This window comes from Ambystoma mexicanum, chromosome 2p (genome assembly GCF_040938575.1).
Source record: "Ambystoma mexicanum isolate Mex_15411 chromosome 2p, UKY_AmexF1_1, whole genome shotgun sequence".
In the NCBI taxonomy this organism is placed as follows: Eukaryota; Metazoa; Chordata; class Amphibia; order Caudata; family Ambystomatidae; genus Ambystoma; species Ambystoma mexicanum.
In genome coordinates, this window is record NC_090923.1 from 104,712,798 (window position 1) to 104,734,120 (window position 21,323).

Genomic DNA, 21,323 nt, shown 5'->3' on the forward strand with positions numbered 1-21,323 from the left:
AACTGCAGACAGTTTTAAATAGGCATGTGAATTTGTAAGTGAGGTGTAACAGCATACATTAGGGTAAGAATGGCAGGTTAGTTGTGAACAGTGGCAGAATGCTTTTTTAGACTAGATACACAATTCTGTGTGACGATCCCCCCACCTGGGCAACCTGAAATGGAAAAGTTAAGTAGTAACATATCTTCTCTTTTACAGCCCAGTCCAAACATGTTCAATAACCCTCTACTTTCTTTTTAAAGGTTCTACCATCCCAAAGTATTTGAGAGGCCACAGGAGAACAGGATCCAAGACAAATCTTGGACCCGTGGGTGACTCCTGCAGTGGAAAGATGCTCTTCCTCGTCACAGTGCCTTTGGTGCCTTGGCAGGTGAAGTGTGCAGAGTTTCTTGGTTTCACTGGATGATTCCCCTTGAGGATGGACCCTCCTTGGAGAAGGATCCACTGGGATGCTGAGTCCAAGAAGAAGAATGGAACCAAAATCTCTCTGAAGTACAGCAGTTTTACTCTTCGCGGTGCTCTCCGTTGGTCGATGATTCCTCCCACTGTAGGAGTCCTGTTAAGATGACACTTGCTGTGGACTCCTAAAAGGCTAAGACCCCTGGGGACCCTCAATGACTTCTAGCGGCGACAGGTGCAAAGGTCACTTTTGTTGTCGGGTTTCAGAATATTGTGGTTTTCCACCTTCCGGTTCTTCGGTGCTGCAGCCGCAGCATGGACCTCTGGATGTGTTCTGGCAACCTGGACTTGACCACTGGAGTGGACCACGGACCATTACCAAGTCTGTCCCCCCGGACATCTTTAGATTCTGGTGGTGGGAAACCCACTGGCAGACCTTCCTCTGCACTCAGCGATCCTGGACCTTCTCTGGCAGGAACAATTGGTCAGTGATGATGGCAAGGATGTCCCTTGAAGTATTCTTCAGCAGTTTGGAACTTTCACAGTTCTGGGTGTCAAGCAGCACTATACCAGGGTAGACTCTCTTATGGGTGCTACACTGCAATGGGCTTCCGGACCCTGGGTGACACCAATGGACTTCTTCGACTTGAGATGTCCAGGCACCTCTCTTCTGAATTCACGAACACCCCTTCTCCGGATGGCAGGCACACAGGACTGGCTTCCAGGGTACTTCTGATGAAGAGCAGCAGGTTGCACAGTGGTCTCCCATAGCTCGGTGTTAGGTCTCTTATGCAGGTCCTCTATTGGATCAGTCCTTGGTGCAGCACAGCTGCTTTTGGCTTTCAATGAATAGTGACAGCCGCAATCTTCTTCCTCCTGCTGGACTCCAGGGATCAGCTTCGACTTCAGCTTCTGAACAAATTGGTGAGTGCATGGACCCTAGATATACAGATGTGTTCCCCATTCACTCAGGCTGAGCCAGGCTCAGTCAACTAGTCATGCAGAAGGGCATTTGTGATTGGCAGTAGCCTGTCAGGCTCACAGGCATTCAAGCCATTCACTCCACCCAGACACCCATAACAAAGAATGTGGAGTGGGGTAAGCACCCAGCCTTTCAGCACACTACACTGCATTTGTGTCAGTTTCAGTCAGGGCTGTCTCAGGCATTGTGTCACACACAGAAACCAGACACGCACAACGCAGATTGTGAGCTCACTTCAGACTCCATTCACACAGGTCCCACCCCAAGGATGTACCCACAACACACAGCCTCTTGGAAGGCTCCAGTTAGTTTGACAGAAGGCAGCCCCAGAGCCATATTTTTGGTATTTCCACCGAACAGCCAGTCAAGAGAAAAGGGACAAAGGCAGGGCTTCCCAAGACTTTGGGAAACAAGTTAAAGGCAATAGAAACCAAGAGGCCACAGTGGTCATCTTGCCTTTCTTCATTGAGTCCTATGGCAGGGCCTGGGTGTCCCAAAAATGAAGCACACTCAGAGTCGCTGCCAAGTCAGCATGTATCTGCCACCAGCCCATACCCTGCTCTGTGGGCAACACACTGGTGCCCAAAAACACACCTAAGTGGTACAAGGGTGTACCTCAACCCATAGGTGCCATAACGGTATCCCATGGGTGTTGTTCACCAAAAGGAAAACAGGATGCTGCACTGCCAGAGGTCTAGGCTGGACCTCATTGGCAGAAAACATAAAGAAAACACACCTAGAGAAGTGGTAGGACGAGGACTAGGATGCCCTGTCCGCCCCAAAAGGCATTTCCAGCATCACAATAATGCTGCGTCACTTTTAGTGTAGACCACTTCTAGTGTGTTTATTCAGTGGTACTAGTGTAGTGAGCACAATATGTCAAGATTGCAGCAATAATGGAACTCATTGTGAAATAACATGGTCGCTGCCATTACAATTGATCCTCATGTACTGCGCCTGCAAAACATTCCAGTGCAACGAATAAGTATCACGTCCATCTACAGGGATCAGAATACTTCGAAGGATTCAGATTTCCTCTATAGCGCAGGACAACTTGCTGTTAAACATCAGATCCGAGAACCCTCTCCATATGAGAAATTAGGTTGGGGTGGTCTCCTCTTTATGGGGTATCCTGGAAGCCTTTCAGACAAAACAAAGGAGCAGATCAGTCTCTTTCCACACTGATAACCATGTGTGAGCTTGGGCCACTGTCGTCTTCATGGAGTAGCCTGGCCATCTTTTCAGACATCACAGAGGAGTAAACCATTCTATTTACTGATGGTATTGGTCTGTTCTCATCTTCATGGGTTTGCCTGGCTGCCTTTCAGAGGTGATGCAGGAGTACATCATTATCATTCACCCCTGCAGTCAAATGTGCTTTGGGGGTGGTCTTATATTCACACACCAGCATGGCACCCTTCCAAACGCCACACAGGAGAACACAAGTCCTATTCACAGATGACTGTGCTCGGGGGTATGTCTCACACTGGTAAAGCTGCCTGACAGCCAACAGCGGTTCACACAGGAGCACACACCCCTCATCTGCTGCTTCTCACACCTCTGCCGCCGCCGTGTGTGGTCTGGTGCAGATCCACCTGCCTGGCAGCCAACAGCGGTTCACACAGGAGCACACACCCCTCATCTGCTGCTTCTCACACCTCTGCCGCCGCCGTGTGTGGTCTGGTGCAGATCCACCTGCCTGGCACCCAACAGCGGTTCACACAGGAGCACACACCCCTCATCTGCTGCTTCTCACACCTCTGCCGCCGCCGTGTGTGGTCTGGTGCAGATCCACCTGCCTGGCAGCCAACAGCGGTTCACACAGGAGCACACACCCCTCATCTGCTGCTTCTCACACCTCTGCCGCCGCCGTGTGTGGTCTGGTGCAGATCCACCTGCCTGGCAGCCAACAGCGGTTCACACAGGAGCACACACCCCTCATCTGCTGCTTCTCACACCTCTGCCGCCGCCGTGTGTGGTCTGGTGCAGACCCACCTGCCTGGCAGCCAACAGCGGTTCACACAGGAGCACACACCCCTCATCTGCTGCTTCTCACACCTCTGCCGCCGCCGTGTGTGGTCTGGTGCAGATCCACCTGCCTGGCAGCCAACAGCGGTTCACACAGGAGCACACACCCCTCATCTGCTGCTTCTCACACCTCTGCCGCCGCCGTGTGTGGTCTGGTGCAGATCCACCTGCCTGGCAGCCAACAGCGGTTCACACAGGAGCACACACCCCTCATCTGCTGCTTCTCACACCTCTGCCGCCGCCGTGTGTGGTCTAGTGCAGATCCACCTGCCTGGCAGCCAACAGCGGTTCACACAAGAGCACACACCCCTCATCTGCTGCTTCTCACACCCCTGCCGCCGTGTGTGGTCTGGTGCAGATCCACACCTGCCTGACAGCCAACAGCGGTTCACACAGGAGCACACACCCCTCATCTGCTGCTTCTCACACCTCTGTCGCCGCCGTGTGTGGTCTGGTGCAGATCCACCTGCCTGGCAGCCAACAGCAGTTCACACAGGAGCACACACCCCTCATCTGCTGCTTCTCACACCTCTGCCGCCGCCGTGTGTGGTCTGGTGCAGACCCACCTGCCTGACAGCCAACAGCGGTTCACACAGGAGCACACACCCCTCATCTGCTGCTTCTCACACCTCTGCCGCCGCCGTGTGTGGTCTGGTGCAGACCCACCTGCCTGGCAGTCAATCAGACGCAAAACACGAACACATTACTCGTCTTCACCAGAACACCATAGGGGTCACTTTCGAAACCCACGGGAAGGAAACAGCGGTGGTATAAGTGGCAGTAATCATTATGCCACTTTAACGATCTGTGGGTTTCACATGATTTTGCCAGGTGGACTTTGCATGTCGACCCCTCCGTTCAAACGCCACCTGGCAAATCCGTCAGAATGAGATTTTAATGCTGCCACTAAATTAATGAATTGCAATTGAATCTGGCTGTTTTTACCACTTGGTAAAGCAGGCGGATTACATTGGGATCCACTGTAAATGTCTGCCGCCAGCGATGACGGCCGCATGCACACACAATCATTGGTATTAGAAAGTGTAAAAGAAAGGTGTAAGAACATTTGTGCCTATTTGTACACCATTCTTAGCAGAAGAGCTGTGGAGACTGGAATATAGGAAACAGCATAGTGGATTGCGCTCTGAAACAATCTCTCGACTTCCATGAGTCTGTAACAACAAACAAAGAAACAATGCCAAAGGTGGACCAGATTGGGCTATCTAAGTACCCAACGCCTGCTTGCAAGAGAAGAAACATAACAATTTCTATTCTCAGGCTTTCATTAAGAAGAAGCACAGTAATTGCGAGCCTCTGAAGCTGAATTGAGTGGGCCTCAGCAAGAAGGAACAGAGCAATTGCAAGCCTCTGAAGCTTCACTGAGCTGGCCTTCATTAAGAAGCACAGTAGTTGCACGCCTCTGAAGCTGAATTGAGTGGGCCTCAGCAAGAAGGAACAAAGCAATTGCAAGCCTCTGAAGCTTCACTGAGCTGGCCTTCATTAAGAAGCACAGTAGTTGCACGCCTCTGAAGCTGCATTGAATGGGCCTCAGCAAGAAGAAACACAGTAATTGCAAGCATCTGAAGCTGCACTGAGTGGGCCTTCAGTAAGCAGAAACACAGAAATTGCAAGACCATGAAGCTGCACAGAGCAGACCTTCAGTAGGAAGAACAAAGCAATTCAAGCCTCTGAAGCTTCACTGAGCTGGCCTTCATTAAGAAGAAGCACAGCAATGTCAAGCCCCTGCAGCTGCACTGAATGGGCTTTCAGTGAGGAGAAACACAGCAATGGCAAGTCTCTGAAGCTGTACCAATCTGGCCTTGAGTAAAAAGAAACACAGCAATTCCAAGCTTCTGAAGGTGCACTGAGTAGGCCTTCAGTAAGAAGGAACACAGCAATTGCAAGCCTCTAAAGCTGCACCGAGTGGGCCTTTAGCAAGAAGAAACACAACCATTTCAAGCCTGTGAAGCTGCACAGATCGGGCCTTCACTAAAAAGAAACACAGAAATTTCAAGCCTCTGAAGATGCACTGAACAGGCATCAGTAACAAGAAACATACCAATTGCAAGCCTCTGAAGCTGTGCTGAGCAACTCTATTTAAGAAGAAGCACAGCAATTGCAAGCCTCTGAAGCTGTATCTTGTGGGCCATCATTAAGAAGAAACACAGCAATTGCATGCATCTGAAGCTTCACAGAGCGGCCCTTCAGTAAGAAACAACATAGCAATTCCAATCCTCTGAAGCTGCACTTGTCGGCCTTCAGTAAGAAGGAACACAGCAATCACAAGCCACCGAAGCTGCACTGGGTGGGCCTAAAGCAAGAGGAAACACAGCAATTACAAGCCCCTAAAGCTACACCAAGCGAGCTTTCAGTAAGAAGAAACAGAGCCATTGCAAGCTTCCGAAACTTCAGTGAGCAGGCCTTCAGTAAGAAGAAGCACAGCCATTGCAAGCCTATGAAGCTGCAGCAAGCAGATCTTCTGTAAGAAGAAACACAGCCTTTGCCAACCCCTAAATCTGCACCACGTGGGTTTTCAGTAAGACGAAACACAGCAATTACAAGCCTCGGAAGTTGCAGCGAGCGGGCCTTCTGTAAGAAGAAATAGAGCTATTGCAAGCCTCGGAAGCTGCACCCAGCGGGCCTTCAGTAAGAAGAAACACATCCATTACAAGCCTCTGAAGTAGCACAGAGATGGCCTTCGGTAAGAAGAAACACAATAATTACAAGCCTCTGAATCTGCGCTGAGCGGGCCTTACTGTAAGAAGATATAGCAATTACAATCCTCGCAATCTGCACTGAGTGGGACTTCAGTAAGAAGAAACCACGCAATTGGATGCCTTTGAAGCTACACATAGCAGGCCTTCAGTAAGAAGAAACACAGCAATTGGGCACCTCTGAAAGTGCACCAGGCTGGGCTCCAGTCACTTGGGAGAAGATCATTCTGCCATCACTTAGGTGCTGTCCTCCGACACGCTGATTCATCTATAAGATGATGGCTCTGTGATGCAACCAGAGCAACCCTAGGCACGACCTCTCAGATAGTTCCCGAAAACTGAACCCTGGGTAATGATGAAAGTAATATTACTCTGCAGATACGTTATTTCCCACTGGTCTTCCAGGCTCCAGCACTGGTGAACGTTATGGCCATGTCCAGTCTACTACTAGCAAGGTTTCTCACAAGAAGGCCTAACATGGAGTAAAAGAAACACAGAACCGATTGGCACTCTGGAGAGCAAGAGAAGCAGACAAACACAATATAACAGACCTTTGCTTACATTTCTACAGCAGCGGCTTGTTTATAGGCATCTCCTACAATGTTTGCATTCAACAAAATATAGACATGCAACACAACCATGGCCACACAGTGGCTTATTTCCAGGGCTCTAGACCAGTAATGAGACCGACCCAAGACCAGTAATAAGACCGAGCCATGGCCACACAGTGGCTTATTTCCAGGGCTCTAGACCAGTAATGAGACCGAGCCATGGCCACACAGTGCCTTATTTCCAGGGCTCTAGACCAGTAATGAGACCGAGCCATGGCCACACAGTGGCTTATTTCCAGGGCTCTAGACCAGTAATGAGACCGAGCCTTGGCCACACAGTGGCTTATTTCCAGGGCTCTAGACCAGCAATGAGACCGAGCCATGGCCACACAGTGCCTTAGTTCCAGGGCTCTAGACCAGTAATGAGACCGAGCCATGGCCACACAGTGCCTTATTTCCAGGGCTCTAGACCAGTAATGAGACCGAGCCATGGCCACACAGTGCCTTATTTCCAGGGCTCTAGACCAGTAATGAGACCGAGCCTTGGCCACACAGTGGCTTATTTCCAGGGCTCTAGACCAGTAATGAGACCGAGCCATGGCCACACAGTGCCTTATTTCCAGGGCTCTAGACCAGTAATGAGACCGAGCCATGGCCACACAGTGCCTTATTTCCAGGGCTCTAGACTAGTAATGAGACCGAGCCATGGCCACACAGTGGCTTATTTCCAGGGCTCTAGACCAGTAATGAGACCTAGCCATTGCTGCACAGTGCCTCATTTTGGGGTCTTTAGAAAGGTGACCTTTACGTGACTGCACAGTGCATCATTTCAAGGGCTTTAGAAGTGGGACTATCTATGTCAGCACTTGCATAATTTGAAGGGCGTTATCAATGGGCCCTAGCCTGGGCAGTGCAGTGCAGCATATCAAGGGCTTTAGAAATGGGAATATCCATAGGCACACAGTGCATCATTTGAAGGGGTTTGGAAAAGGGACCTATCCATGGCCGTGACGTACCCATCCCAGGGTGTGCATCATTTTACAAGCCTTTGAAGTGCGACTTTTCATGGCCATGAAGTGCATGCATCATGTAAAGGGTTTTTGAAATTAGTCCTATCCATGGTCCTGCAAAGCATCATTGCAATGGGTTTAGACGTAGGACCTATCCATGGCGGCAGTGCTTCATTTCACAGGTAATGAAATGGGACCTATCCTGGCCGCACATTGCCTCAATTCAAGGGCTTTAGACATGAAACATACCTATGGCTGCACAGTGCTTCATTTAAAGGTCTTAGAAAACTAGCTCTAAACTTGACTACACAGTACATCATTTCAGGGGCTTTAGTAGTTGGACCTATCCATGGCGGTAGAGCTTCATTTCAGAGGCTTTAGAAGTGTGACCTATCAATGGCGGCAGAGCTTCATTTCAGGGGCTTTAGAAGTGGGACCTATCCATGGCGGCAGAGCTTCATTTCAGAGGCTTTAGAAGTGGGACCTATCCATGGTGGCAGAGCTTCATTTCAGGGGCTTTAGAAGTGGGGCCTATCCATGGCGGCAGAGCTTCATTTCAGTGGCTTTAGAAGTGCGACCTATCCATGGTGGCAGAGCTTCATTTCAGGGGCTTTAGAAGTGGGACCTATCCATGGTGGCAGAGCTTCATTTCAGGGACTTTGGAAGTGGGACCTATCCGTGGCCGCAGAGCTTCATTTCAGGGTCTTTGGGTGTGGGACCTATCCGTGGCGGCAGAGCTTCATTTCAGGGGCTTTAGAAGTAGGACCTATCCATGGTGGCAGAGCTTCATTTCAGGGGCTTTGGGTGTGGGACCTATCCATGGCGGCAGAGCTTCATTTCAGGGTCTTTAGGTGTGGGACGTATCCATGGCGGCAGAGCTTCATTTCAGGGTCTTTGGGTGTGGGACCTATCCATGGCGGCAGAGCTTCATTTCAGGGTCTTTGGAAGTGGGACCTATCCATGGCGGCAGAGCTTCATTTCAGGGGCTTTGGGTGTGGGACCTATCCATGGTGGCAGAGCTTCATTTCAGGGGCTTTGGAAGTGGGACCTATCCATGGCGGCAGAGCTTCATTTCAGGGGCTTTAGAAGTGGGACCTATCCATGGCGGCAGAGCTTCATTTCAGGGACTTTGGAAGTGGGACCTATCCATGGCCGCAGAGCTTCATTTCCGGGTCTTTGGGTGTGGGACCTATCCATGGCGGCAGAGCTTCATTTCAGGGGCTTTAGAAGTAGGACCTATCCATGGTGGCAGAGCTTCATTTCAGGGACTTTGGGTGTGGGACCTATCCATGGCGGCAGAGCTTCATTTCAGGGTCTTTGGGTGTGGGATCTATCCATGGCGGCAGAGCTTCATTTCAGGGGCTTTGGAAGTGGGACCTATCCATGGCGGCAGAGCTTCATTTCAGGGGCTTTAGAGGTAGGACCTATCCATGGTGGCTGAGCTTCATTTCAGGGACTTTGGAAGTGGGACCTATCCATGGCGGCAGAGCTTCATTTCAGGGTCTTTGGGTGTGGGACCTATCCATGGCGGCAGAGCTTCATTTCAGGGGCTTTGGAAGTGGGACCTATCCATGGCCACATACAGTGCTTCCTTGCATGGGTTTTGGCTGTGAGGTCCAGTCATGGCTGGAAAGTACAACATTTCAAGATCCGTGCAATCTTGGCCACAACACTATTGGGCAAATTGGGCTCCAGCCTCCCTGCCCTAGCCCTCCACCCCTGAAATGCTCGGCCATTCATATGGGACCTGCTGACCTTCAGTCATGAGCAGGATGAAAATGCAGGCAGTCAACAGAGTCCAGGTTTGATAAATGGCTTTCCTTTTATTCTCAGCAGTGCTGGTCCAAGGCATGCATTTTTAGGCAAAAGGAACTGCCATGGGGCATTTCCAACTGAAAGACCCCCATTACAGCTCCAATCAATTAGCAATTCTGCGTCTGCTTCTAAGACAAAGGGCCGGATACAAAAGCGTTTTCAAAGGGAAAAATGCTTTCATAATTCAGGCTCAATGGGTGCACAACAAAAAAGCGACCTTTTAAATATTAGATTGTACCCATGATGTTGAATTGTTGGAAATGCATCAAAAGGGGGGCGCTTTTATGTGAATATGAAATGTTCTTAACATCCTGTATTACAGCAGCTAGCTGGAGGTGTGTGACATATACTGGGTGAATTTTTTACACAACTTCTTTTAGAGTGGGGTGCATGTTTCTTATGACGAAGTGCACAAAGCATTTATAAAATGTATGTTTTTTAGCGCGGCCGTGATTTCTTTTATTTGTTTGGCGCAGAGGGCGCACGGAACGAAATTGCTTTTTCTGAGGCCTTCATCCTCTCGGTCTTACAAAGGCAAAAGCACTTACGCCAGCATGAGATTTACCTGCTACCGCAAATGCTTTGAAGTGTTATGGACTCTAACTGCTTTTTACACCAGAGAAAAGCAAGCTGATTCCAAAGGAATCCATTGCAAACACTGCCTACCAGGCATAAAGGGCTAGAGGTTTTTCCTCAATTTCCACTACAACGTGAACAAACCAGGCGTGCAGGCGATTACGTCTGCGTTTACACCTTCGATTTGCACCTCATAGTGCAAATGACTAAACGTGCATGCGGGGGACCTGTTTGCATGTAAGGGAAAATGTGAAAGGTCCCCTCTGTGCAATTTAGATTTTTAAGTAAAACGACCACCTGCTTTTTCAAGTGCTAAAAGCACACAGCTGTGCAATAGAAGATTTTTCAGGATAATATTGTTTTGCATTCTAGGACTTGTAGTTATCCATTTATGTGGACATAAAAGCACAATGATATTCTTTTCTTTATTATTTATTTATTTATAGATTTTTAACAACATCATAACAAGCAATAAGTAGAAAATGAATTACAGCGCAGATGCCATTAAATTAAATTAAATCACTATATTGAACAATATGACCCTACAGTTAAAAAATAAGATCATAAATTCAATGAGCTGGATAAAATATTCACAAATAGAAACAGAGATAATGAAGAGAAAAGAAGAGATAAAAGAGAGAAAGAAGAAAGAAAAAATATAAATACACAAATACATGAATAAAGTGAAATGTTTTATAAATATTTGTTCCTTTACTATGGAATTTGCGTATTTTTTAATTCAACATTATAAGACAATATTACTGTAGTCCTTGAAAGCTAAAAACTAAATATATGTAGCAAATTGAGCTCAGAAGGTATTTGGACAAAAGCCTAATGTGCAAAGGGGGTTAAAATCCCAGGTTCACTGCTTAAACATAGTGCGTAATCTCACTGTGACTTAACTGCAGAGAATGGAGCCCTTAGAAGTGGTTTAGTTCACACTATTAAAAAAGGTCTGTCTTACAGTGGGGCATAAATACTGATTTTAGGGACAAAACGGTGTCTTCTTGTGCACCTCCATTAGCAGTCTCAAGACTGCCACCTAGAATTGTGTTATTGCTGCGGTGACCATCCCTCAGTTCCCATATAACTGGATTTGACAGGAAGAAATGTATTCTTCCCAGCCCTTCACAGCCCAAAGAGTGTAGCATCGCAGACTGGCATTCATTTCCTGCCCTCTTGCTGCCAGTCACCTAGGTTGCCTGGGCCACTCAGTGTTCTACCACAAATGAGAATGAGTGCAGCTCTTGGCTGTGCCCGGTTGTGCTCTGTTGTTGAGTCTTACACACCTTCTCCCTTTTCCACGGTTTCCTGGAGCTTCAGGATCTGTAAGGCTTGGGCTATGGGAGTAAGACAGGGCAGGGCCAGGATGCCTTTTTGCAATGTTGATCTGGGCAGATGTGAAAAGATAAGGATGTCTACAGTGTGTAAGCTTAAGCAAGTTTGTCGAAAGAATTGGCTAATTTGTGCTTCAGGTTGCTAACGTACGTTGTTTGTGTGGGTGACTGACAGAGTGGTGTTTAAGGAGTGGGGAGAGTTGTGTTGGTTTATCTGTGGTGGGTTAATGTGGTGTTAGCGAACTTTAGTGCAGACATTGGCCTACATTGCATTGGGTTACCTTTGTTGTATTGCTGCTGGAATTGTGTGTCGAGATGTGCTGTGAGGTTTGGGAATCTATGTCAGATAACACTATGCCATGACAAAAATTCAGGGACCACATTAACTAGTCATTTTCCTGGGATGGCCCACTGATACCTCAAAAACACTCAGTCTGATATGGTACGATGCAGGTGGATATGCATCATGAACTAACTGACTAATCCAACCATGCACCACAACACAACCACAGCAATCCCATGTATGCAGATACCATCAAGATGTGCATTTAGTATTCAAGTAAATTTGCTCACCCACACAAAGTCTCTGAAGGTAGCCCTTCCCCTACCATGTGACATGTTAGTATCCCCACCCAACCAAAGTTACGGTTTAGTTGCACCCCTGAATGCAATTAAGATGAGCGATGACGATCAGTGGAATTAGGTCGCGCACAATTGTAAGCGTATGCAGTTTATACGCAAACCTTGAGGTGCCTCAGGTGAGATGTTCTCAATAAGCCAGCGTATGTTCATTGGTTTCCTCTCTGCTATTGGCGCCCCTCTAAATGATGTCCGCGCCCCTTTCCCTTCTTCTCTTCTCTCTCTTTCATGTTGGATGTCCCTGCAGCGGAGATCCCTCAAGTAAGCAGCATTGGGAATCTGCGCGTCACAGAATCATCCGGGCAACGTATACGGCTCACGTGGACCCCGGTAGCAGGAAGTTCTGGCTATAGGGTGAGCTGGCGATCGGCTGAAGGTAAGTGTGTTTACAAAAATAGCCTCTCACATGTTATGTGTACATGGCTTGCTTTCCACATGTTTCATTGGGTTTTTATAATGAGTGGAGACAGTATTTCCCACTCTACCAACTTGATGTTGTCATTAAAATGTCTAATGTGCAACCATATGCTCTGAATTCAATGAACAAACGCCAATAAACATCTTACTAAGACCCATGGCAGTATTCTAGAGCTTTAAACATGCTCTCTCCCTCTTCTCTCAACCCCTGCCCCACTACCCAATGACTTAGAAACCGAACTCGGGTATGGTATTAGGCGCGTTATAAAAAAACAATAAATAAAATAAATAAATAAACAACCCAGGTCCCTCCTTGCGAACCAGTTAGCAACGGAACTTTGTCTTATCCAACACCCTGAAGGTATGTTACTAATTTTTTTACAAAGCATGCCCAGAAAAATTGTAAGCATGTTTGGCCATGTGATAATGGTTATATTATTTGGAGAAATGTAATCACATAAGGTAAAACTGATGGAAAGAGGAAGCTCGTGCATGTTGCACAGCCTCCACTCGTCTTGCTGCCCTGCTTTCCTTCCTTTCCAGCCCACTCTATCTTTCCACTTTCATTCTCTTCAGCCACAGACTTCCTGTCCCGCTTTCCTTTCAATCTGTACAAGTCTACTTTCACTGCTTTCTTTCTCTTTCACCAGTCTACAGTACACTTTTATTCTCCTCTGCCCAAGTCTGTCTGTCCTGCTTTCCTTTGCATGTGCCCAGTCTACCTACCCCAGTTGTCTTTCAATCTGCCCAAGTCTGTCTGTCCTACCTTCCTTCCCACCTGCACCAATTTGTCAGTCCCTGATTCCTTCGCATCTGCCCCAGTCTGTCTGTACCACTTTTCTTCCCACGTGTCCGTCTGCCTGTCTTGGCTTATTCCCATGTGCCCCAGTCTGCCTGTTCTGCTTTACTTCCCACCTACCCCAGTCTGCCTGTTCTGCCCCCCATCTGTCTGTCTTACCTTTCTACCCATTTGCACAATGAGCCCGTCCCGCTTTCCTGTCTACTTACCCCAATATGTCTGTCCCAGCGTCCTTCCCATCTGCCCCAATCTGGCTGTCTCGGCTTATTCCCATGTGCTCCACTGTGCCTGTTCCACTTTCCTTCTCGCCAGTACCAATCTGCCTGTCTCGGCTTATTCTTTTGTGCCCCAGTCTGGATGTTCCATCACGCTAAGTCTGACTGTCCTACCTTCCTTCCCCTCTGCACATTTTCCCTGTGGCGCTTTCCTTCCCACCCGCTCCAATCTGTCTATTTTTCTGCTTTGCCATGTTTGTACCATTCTTGCTGCCCTCTTCACCAACCCGTACCCTCATTCTATCTCTTCTTTCCCTGTTCATCTGAGAACGTTCTGTTCAGAGGGCGCCATCCTCAAGAATGGTGTGAGGTTAACAAGTCACCCTCCAAATATGACTGCTACAAGCTGACCATCCCAAAGGTCGACTGACCACAACTAATCTAATAGGCAGAGGTTGGCCATTGCAACAAATTGGAGTTCGGAGTTGGCGGCTATGGTTAGATGCAGGGTGTTAGAGGTTGTACCTAAATGCTAGGGTGGTTGGAGCACAATGGTTGAGTAGTCAGAGGGTGTGGGTGGAGGGTGAAGTTGGGGTAGAGGCTGGAATTTAGAGAAAATAATCTGAGGTTAGAGAATAGGGGTTAGGATAGGAGCCGGGAAAGAAGAGAAGCAAATAGGGGAAAGAGGTGTGCGGAAGAAAAAGGGGGTTAGGAAGTAGAGGGTCCCTCCATTTTAATACGTTTTTCTTTTAAAAATTATAATTTGATAAAACAATCAATCTTCAGAAGTCGACTACTAAGAAACTTACATTATCAAACTGTAATTTCGATTTTGGAGGAAACGAAGACTCACAATCGAACATCAAGGCCATGTGAGCAGTGTTTTCTTGGGTAATGCTAGACTCTTGGGTTATGCTAGACTCTTGGGTTATGCTAGACTCTTGGGATATGCTAGACTCTTGGGTTATGCTAGACTCTTGGATTATGCTAGACTCTTGGGTTATGCTAGACTCTTGGGTTATGCTAGACCCTTGGGTTATGCTAGACTCTTGGTTTATGCTAGAGTTGGGTTATGCTAGACTCTAGGGTTATGCTAGACTTACTTATTCAGATTAGTTGACGCTTGAATCTAGTCCTTTCAGTTGTCCCCAGTCCTTTCTAATAAGATAACTTGCCTAGCTGCCCAGCAAGAGAGGGGTGAGTTCTGTATGGGCTGTGATGAAAGTAACATGTACACACCATGTGGTCAGCTCTCCAGTGAAAGCCATACTTGTTCTTGTTTGGCAGGTGGTCCTGAGACAACGCGTGAGATTGGTGGAGATTCCAGCTCCTACGAGATTGGTAGCCTTCAGTCTGGCGGTCGTTACGTGATCCGTATCGTAACCCTGCTTGGAGGCAGAGAAAGTGAACCCGCGTCCATCACCACCACCACTGGTAAGTATGAACTACACAGCAGAGCAACATTCTGCACCCATCCATTAATATCATGGTGTAGGCGTTCTCGTTTGTTTAGTAGTTCTTGCTGCTCAACAAAACCCTCTCTCGCCCCTCCTTTTGGGGTGCTCATCCCAAAGAGAGCAGGGTGACCTGAGGTCTACAGCAGGGTAGTTTGAGGGAAAGGATCTGCACCCTTCTGTGTAAGGGAAAGAGTGAGTGATCCTCCTCTGTTAAAACAGGGGGACTTTACATGGTGTGGCCAAAGGAGATGGGGGTCTGAGCAATAAATCTGTTAAGGAATGATAGAAACACCTGGCCTTCCCACTCGACACCACATAACCCAATAAACCGACCAGTGCAATAACCTAATCTACATTGTAAATACAACAGAGAACCCAGTTTTCACAATATCTATAGGTAATGCATGAATTAGGAATGAGTACAAACCATATGTATAGACTCGGAGAGGTGATTCTGTGTTTGGGGAGGTGGAAGCTCCTTTTAAACTATTCCGGAGTCCCCTATTCTTTGAGGAGCGCATTCCTCAAAAGGCCATATTGGTGCTTCTCATTGGCATGGCAGAGAGTGGTGTACGCTCTGGTAGAAAATTGGCTACAAATGTAATGACGGTGGCAATGATGTTGAAGAGATGACTAGCCACATCCCACATTTTCAGTGGTGGGTGTTGTTGACAGGATCTGATGTGTCACCACACACGGGGCAGCCAATATAGTGGCAGAAAATAACTGTTTTAGAGACAACCTCTCCCTTCCTGAATGACAAATAGGTTGGGACTGTTGTGTCCCCTGTAGGGACCTGTACTGTGGAGCAGGGACCTGTCCCCGCAGGGGACCCATAGACAGGAAGAGTGGAGCCAATGGACCGTCATTGTCTTCATGATTGAGAACAGCCTGTGCCCTGTGGTGTATGCAGAAAGGGATTTGTCTCCTGAGTTTTACCCTGAGTGCCAGCCAATAGCTGGCAACAAGGGGTATTTTTTACCCACCACCTGTTGCCAAAGATTCCTATTGTGGCTGATATTCCACAGGCGTAGTTTGGGTCAGAGTTGCCACTTGTCCCACGCCAGACACCGGACACAGCACCTCCTGATGGTTCGAACACTGTTTGTTGTGCTCCATCCCCCCGTACCAGACAACCTAAAAGACAGTCCTGGTCCACTGACAAAAGTTCTAGCATCATCTTACTGTGTTTCCATGTCATGGCCTACTAATCCCCTCGCAAAAACAAGGGGGGTTCTGGGAGTTTCTCTACTACCGCCCTATATCCTGGGTCAGAGTATCAACCAGAGTTTTTAGCTCACCATCCTTTCACAGAAGAGAAATGTCCACTACATATCAGTCTTTGTCCTGCCCAAGGGCAGTCAAGCACCAAAAATGCCTGGCAATTCTCTTCTGCACAAGAGTACCAACAGCAACCCCAGACACATGTTTCAGCCTGGTTGGGCCTCGTCAGTGAGGTGGAGCTGTGCCTCTCTAAGAACAGCGAACAAGGGTTCCATGTCTGGATTACCCTCGTAATTTAGGGAGGAAACCCAAAGCTACTTAATACGCAAAAACAAGGGGTGTTCTGGGAGTTTCTCTACTACCGGCCTATATCCTGGGTCAGAGTCTCAACCAGAGTCTTTAGCTCACCATCCTTTCACAGAAGAAAAATGTCCACTACAAATCAGTCTTTGACCTGCCCAAGGGCAGTCCAACACCAAAATGCCTGGCAATTCTCTTCTGAACAAGAGTACCAACAGCAACCCCAGACACGTATTTCGGCCTGGTTGGGCCTTGTCAGTGAGGTGGAGCTGTGCCTCTCTAATAACAGCGAGCAAGGGTTCTACGTCTGGATTACCCTCGTAATTTAGGGAGGAAACCCAAAGCTACTTAATACACAAAAACAAGGGGTGTTCTGGGAGTTTCTCTACTACCAGCCTATATCCCAGGTCTATATCCCAGGTCCCCTCCCCACCCGCAGATAGATTCTCTGGCCTCTGTTTCTGACCACCAGGTAATTAGACAGTCTCCTGCCTGCTGTGGAATAGCCACGCCCATAGAAAAGAGGCCTTCGCCTGCTGCCAACGAATGAGTGCCTGCCCCGCTCCTCTCATGCAAGTTCTCTAGGTGCCGCTCTACTTGCCGCCAAAAGTAGCCTTTACTACCCACATCAGACCACAATCTCCAGAATTCAGCAGGCCGAGAAAATGCCCCTCACTTTAAATACAAATGTAAATGAATTATCACAGTGAACAACATGTTTAAATAGAGCCTTACTAACACCTGACACCCGCCTACATTAACTATTCACATATCTGGTTTCTATTGGTCGTAGTGTCAAGCTCTTCCACAGTCCCTTATTGTTTGCCACCTGCTAGGAAGAGCACTCTACTGCAAGCCAGGCGGTTTCAAAGCCAACTTCCATGTCGGATGAAGAAATATCTACTGGAGAAGCGGAAGACTGGGCTAAATCTTCCTGGGCATAATTCGATGAATATCCTCTGCCAGTCGATATGGCATATCCTCAAAACAGATGGCCAAGAGGGGCAGAATGGACAGAAGAATTTGAAGGTGTTCAAAATGTTTCCACAAGAGAAGAACCTCACAGCACAGCTAGGAATCCAACTAAACATGGTTGGCAAAGCCATCAAAATAGTTATTGAAACCCTACCCTACAGTGACATCCAATCGGTATGAAGTGATTGGACAAATCTCCTATTGTTACAGTTAGCACATTTGATATTGTAGCCTAATGAGAAACCCTCATGAATGACGGGAGATTGGTAACTGGCATGAAGGCATGCATTACCGAAGAGTTAATTAAGCTGAACGCTAAGTATGCGAGCAGATGTCCAAGTCCATGACATTGTAATTGCAGGCAGGCAAAGTGAGGCAATCTAGCTTTAAGCAAGATATGCAGGCACGCTTGGTGTGTCTCCCTTGCTTAATGGCTCAGTATGCAATGCAGAAACAGTTAAGTGTGCAAATTCTTTGCCACAGTTTCGGGGGTGGATTTATGAGAATTACTGTTAGGGATCCAGAGCACCTTCCTTTAATAAGTACTGGGACAAGGAAGAGTAGGACAAGGAGCAGTGACGATTACCAGTAAGCAATCCAGGCATCAGTGCCCAAACTGTGCATGAAACCTTTGGAGTCCAGTCACTCCGAACACACAGTTGGCAAAGGGGTATCAGCAGTGGCATAACGTGTCCCATGGCTGAGCGACATAACGGGAAGGGAAATCACATGAACTTTGACCCGAGTGAAATTATAGAAAATGATACCACGTGACCATTGATAGGCCACTCTCTTTTTTTTGTTTTTTAAAAGCCTTATTGAAGGCTGATTGATGGAACCTTTTGAAAAGAAACACTCAATTACAAAACCAGGAAACTCTTAGGATAGTGAGATTGGTTAAACCACAAGTCTTCCCAGAAAGCCAACCAAGGTTACAAGCAGCAATGAAGCAGGAGTGATCACTAGCACTAACTAACTTAAATTCTACCAACCGCCATGTTGCATACGATTGCACATGTTTATATACATTTGTGAAGGTTACACACGGTCCACCTATAGCTGTTCCTTTCCTGAACGCTCTTGGAATATGAGCTCCTTTCCCCGACTCTTGCAGACACCTGTATAACTAACTGCGATATCCCTTTGCTAGGAAGCAAAGCTTCAGGTCAGCACTATCACTCCAGAGTAAATTAGCCTGGGTGGAAATGAGTACCCAAAGTAGAAGCCGTACCTGATCTTTCATCTGTACCAGGATCCTGCTGTAAAGCCCACATCCTGTACAATGCAGCAATGTTTTACAAACCACATTCCACAAATTGCCAGCTGGATCCTGCACCAGAAAGACACTATCCAATAGAATCAAGAGATTCATGCTCTGGAAATCAGTTGGGAAAATTCCAATCCTGATGGAATTCAAGAGCTTAAGGTTTCTGGGAAGATTTCACGTTATCCCAATTAGTTCATTCCATGGATAATTCAGGACAAAAAAGGAAATTGATTGCAGTCTCAGGTGTGATCTTCCCATGCCCGCTCTCCCATGAACTCATATTGCAACCGCTTGGTGACTCCATTTAAGAGACACTACTAAAGTAATTTAAATTGACAGAGACTTTTAATATCAGTGTTTTTTATTTATTTCTGGAGCAGGGCCAGCAACCCGCAGCTCTCCAGACTTTTGAAACTCCGACTCCCTTGATCCTTCATCATTGACTATGCTGGCCAGGGACAATGGGAGCTGTAGTCCAAAATGTTGTGAGCTCCACATAATGAGTAATCATGTTAGAGTAGCAGCACTCAGCAGCTTTGGCATCTTTATAATTGGATGACAGTGCATGCTTTTCAGAGACATATGCATTAACTATGGGAATGTAGGTGTAGATGGAAGCATTCATTTTTGGTTGACTCCCTCTTAGCCCAGTTGCTGCCAGTGACCAACCTCCGAGTAACAGAAGTTCAAAAAGATGCTGTAACACTGACCTGGACCCCAGCGGCTGGAGCTACAAACTACATCCTAACATGGAAACTCCCAACAGGTAACGCGTGATATAACTGGTGTTCCAGATGGACTGATCAGGGAGAGCACCAAGTCCTTTACCAAGATGCTGGTGCAAAGCTCTGAGCAGTAGCAGCTTTACGTCTTTACTCAACCCCCTCCGTTGCTTTCTTTCTTACCCAGAGCGAGAAGAGACCCAGAGGACCCTGTCTGGAGCGAGGAGCTTCTACCAGGTTACAGGCCTTCGACTGGGGCGGCAGTACACCTTCACTATCCGCCCGGTCTATGATGGAGGGCGAGGCCCAGAGTCATCGGTCACCGAGCGGACAGGTGAGCAGAATGGAAGCTTGACAAGTGATAATTAGCTCCTGCTCCCTCATTGGTCATCATTCCATTTTGTATCACTTGGGGACCTTGTCACTCCATTTCACATACTGTTAAAGTCAACCTGAAGGCCATCCAGATTATGGGATGTTTTCAGTGGGGTGTTTGCGGGCCACAAGTATAACAATGGAACATCAGACCATCATGGCTCTTAGGCTATGGAAAGACTGAACATGCGTTCTATTCACGTGCTGCCACTTGTATACAAAGAAATGTGGGCACGATTTGGTTATATGGAGCGCTGTGTTGTCACTAGCACTCTTAAATGGCCTGCGTGTTTCTGTGTTGCCCCTGTAATGCTTTTGCAGTCATTATCGTTTCCAGCTGCTCTTCTCCTTCTCTGATTTGATCTCCAGATATCCACGATTTCGCCAAATAACTTCACTAATTTATTTGAAATTGAACGACACAAAATTCTAGTTCGGCCTCCAGGCTGTCCAGAGATTGGATCTAAAACTTTGAGTTTTATAACTCACACATGTCATGCATTCAACACTGTAAATGTCACTGTTGTACCTTGAAATTCTCATGCAACCTATCTATTCCACAGATTGTCACTGGTATTGCATAAAATGATTTCCCGGATAGACGTCATCCCTCATTTTGTCTCATTGGGTCACTTTAATCTTTGGGATAGTTGTGTATCTCCAGAATGACACTGCTCTTTCCCTTGTGCAACTCCTGTGGAAGCATTTGTGATGGATTAGCAATTCTCACGTACCATCCCTTTCAGTCCCACAATAGGGACACCCTCCTATTGGATGAAAACGGACCGGGTGGACTAACTACTGTTACACAGATGTAGAATTTAGAATAATTTGTTTCAGAGGTCTGAGCTGGTCCCGGGGCACTCCCAAACTATGTCGATAACAAGGATCTGTCTACCTTCTTTCTAATCCAACTTCCTACAGTATAAACCCTAGTCACTGATTTAAGTGAGATATACAATCGATAGGGCGGCCTTTAACAAGAGGGCGTAGCCTAAATGTTGGCCTTGCCTAAATATATATAGGTTGGGGCTAACCAGGGGGCCACCTGAGTAAATAGAAGAGTGTGTGTTCTCCTGGTGAGCATCCCATGAACACACCTAGACAGTGCAGAAGGGCATCAGCGCCTGTGTCTAAGGTGCCATACAGCCTCTGCAATACGCCTTATCATGGACATTTGCCCTCCTAGGGTGTTGCTCTTAATGTGAATGTGCCCTTTGACCTCGCAAGATTGCCATTATATGACAACTTCACCTCTAACTTCACCATCATACTGCACTCCAGTGGCTTATTCACCAATTCTCTACCTACAAGGGCGACACTTGTCTCTTCTCCACTCAAGGCCAGTCTGGATTGCTCAGAGGCAGGGAGATACCTGTTGTCAAAACTCTACTTTCAGTCCCCCAGCACTCATTCTGCACGCATCTAACTTTTGGTTCTTACATGTCTTTCCGGGGGTGCAGCTTTACCCGTCCCTCCCGGCTATCAGCAGGAGGGACTCCAAGTCTCGGGAGTATAGCC

General features: G+C 47.4%; 1 protein-coding gene across 1 annotated transcript in view; it reads left to right on the forward strand.

Annotated features, from left to right (window-relative positions):
- COL7A1 (collagen type VII alpha 1 chain) overlaps positions 1–21,323 on the forward strand; it is a 782,081-nt gene that overhangs the window by 310,242 nt on the left and 450,516 nt on the right. The window contains exons 25-28 of the mRNA XM_069646196.1: positions 12,299–12,427; positions 14,770–14,916; positions 19,352–19,471; positions 19,615–19,761. Coding sequence (XP_069502297.1) covers positions 12,299–12,427; positions 14,770–14,916; positions 19,352–19,471; positions 19,615–19,761 — 543 coding nt within the window. The remainder of the gene's footprint in view (positions 1–12,298; positions 12,428–14,769; positions 14,917–19,351; positions 19,472–19,614; positions 19,762–21,323) is intronic.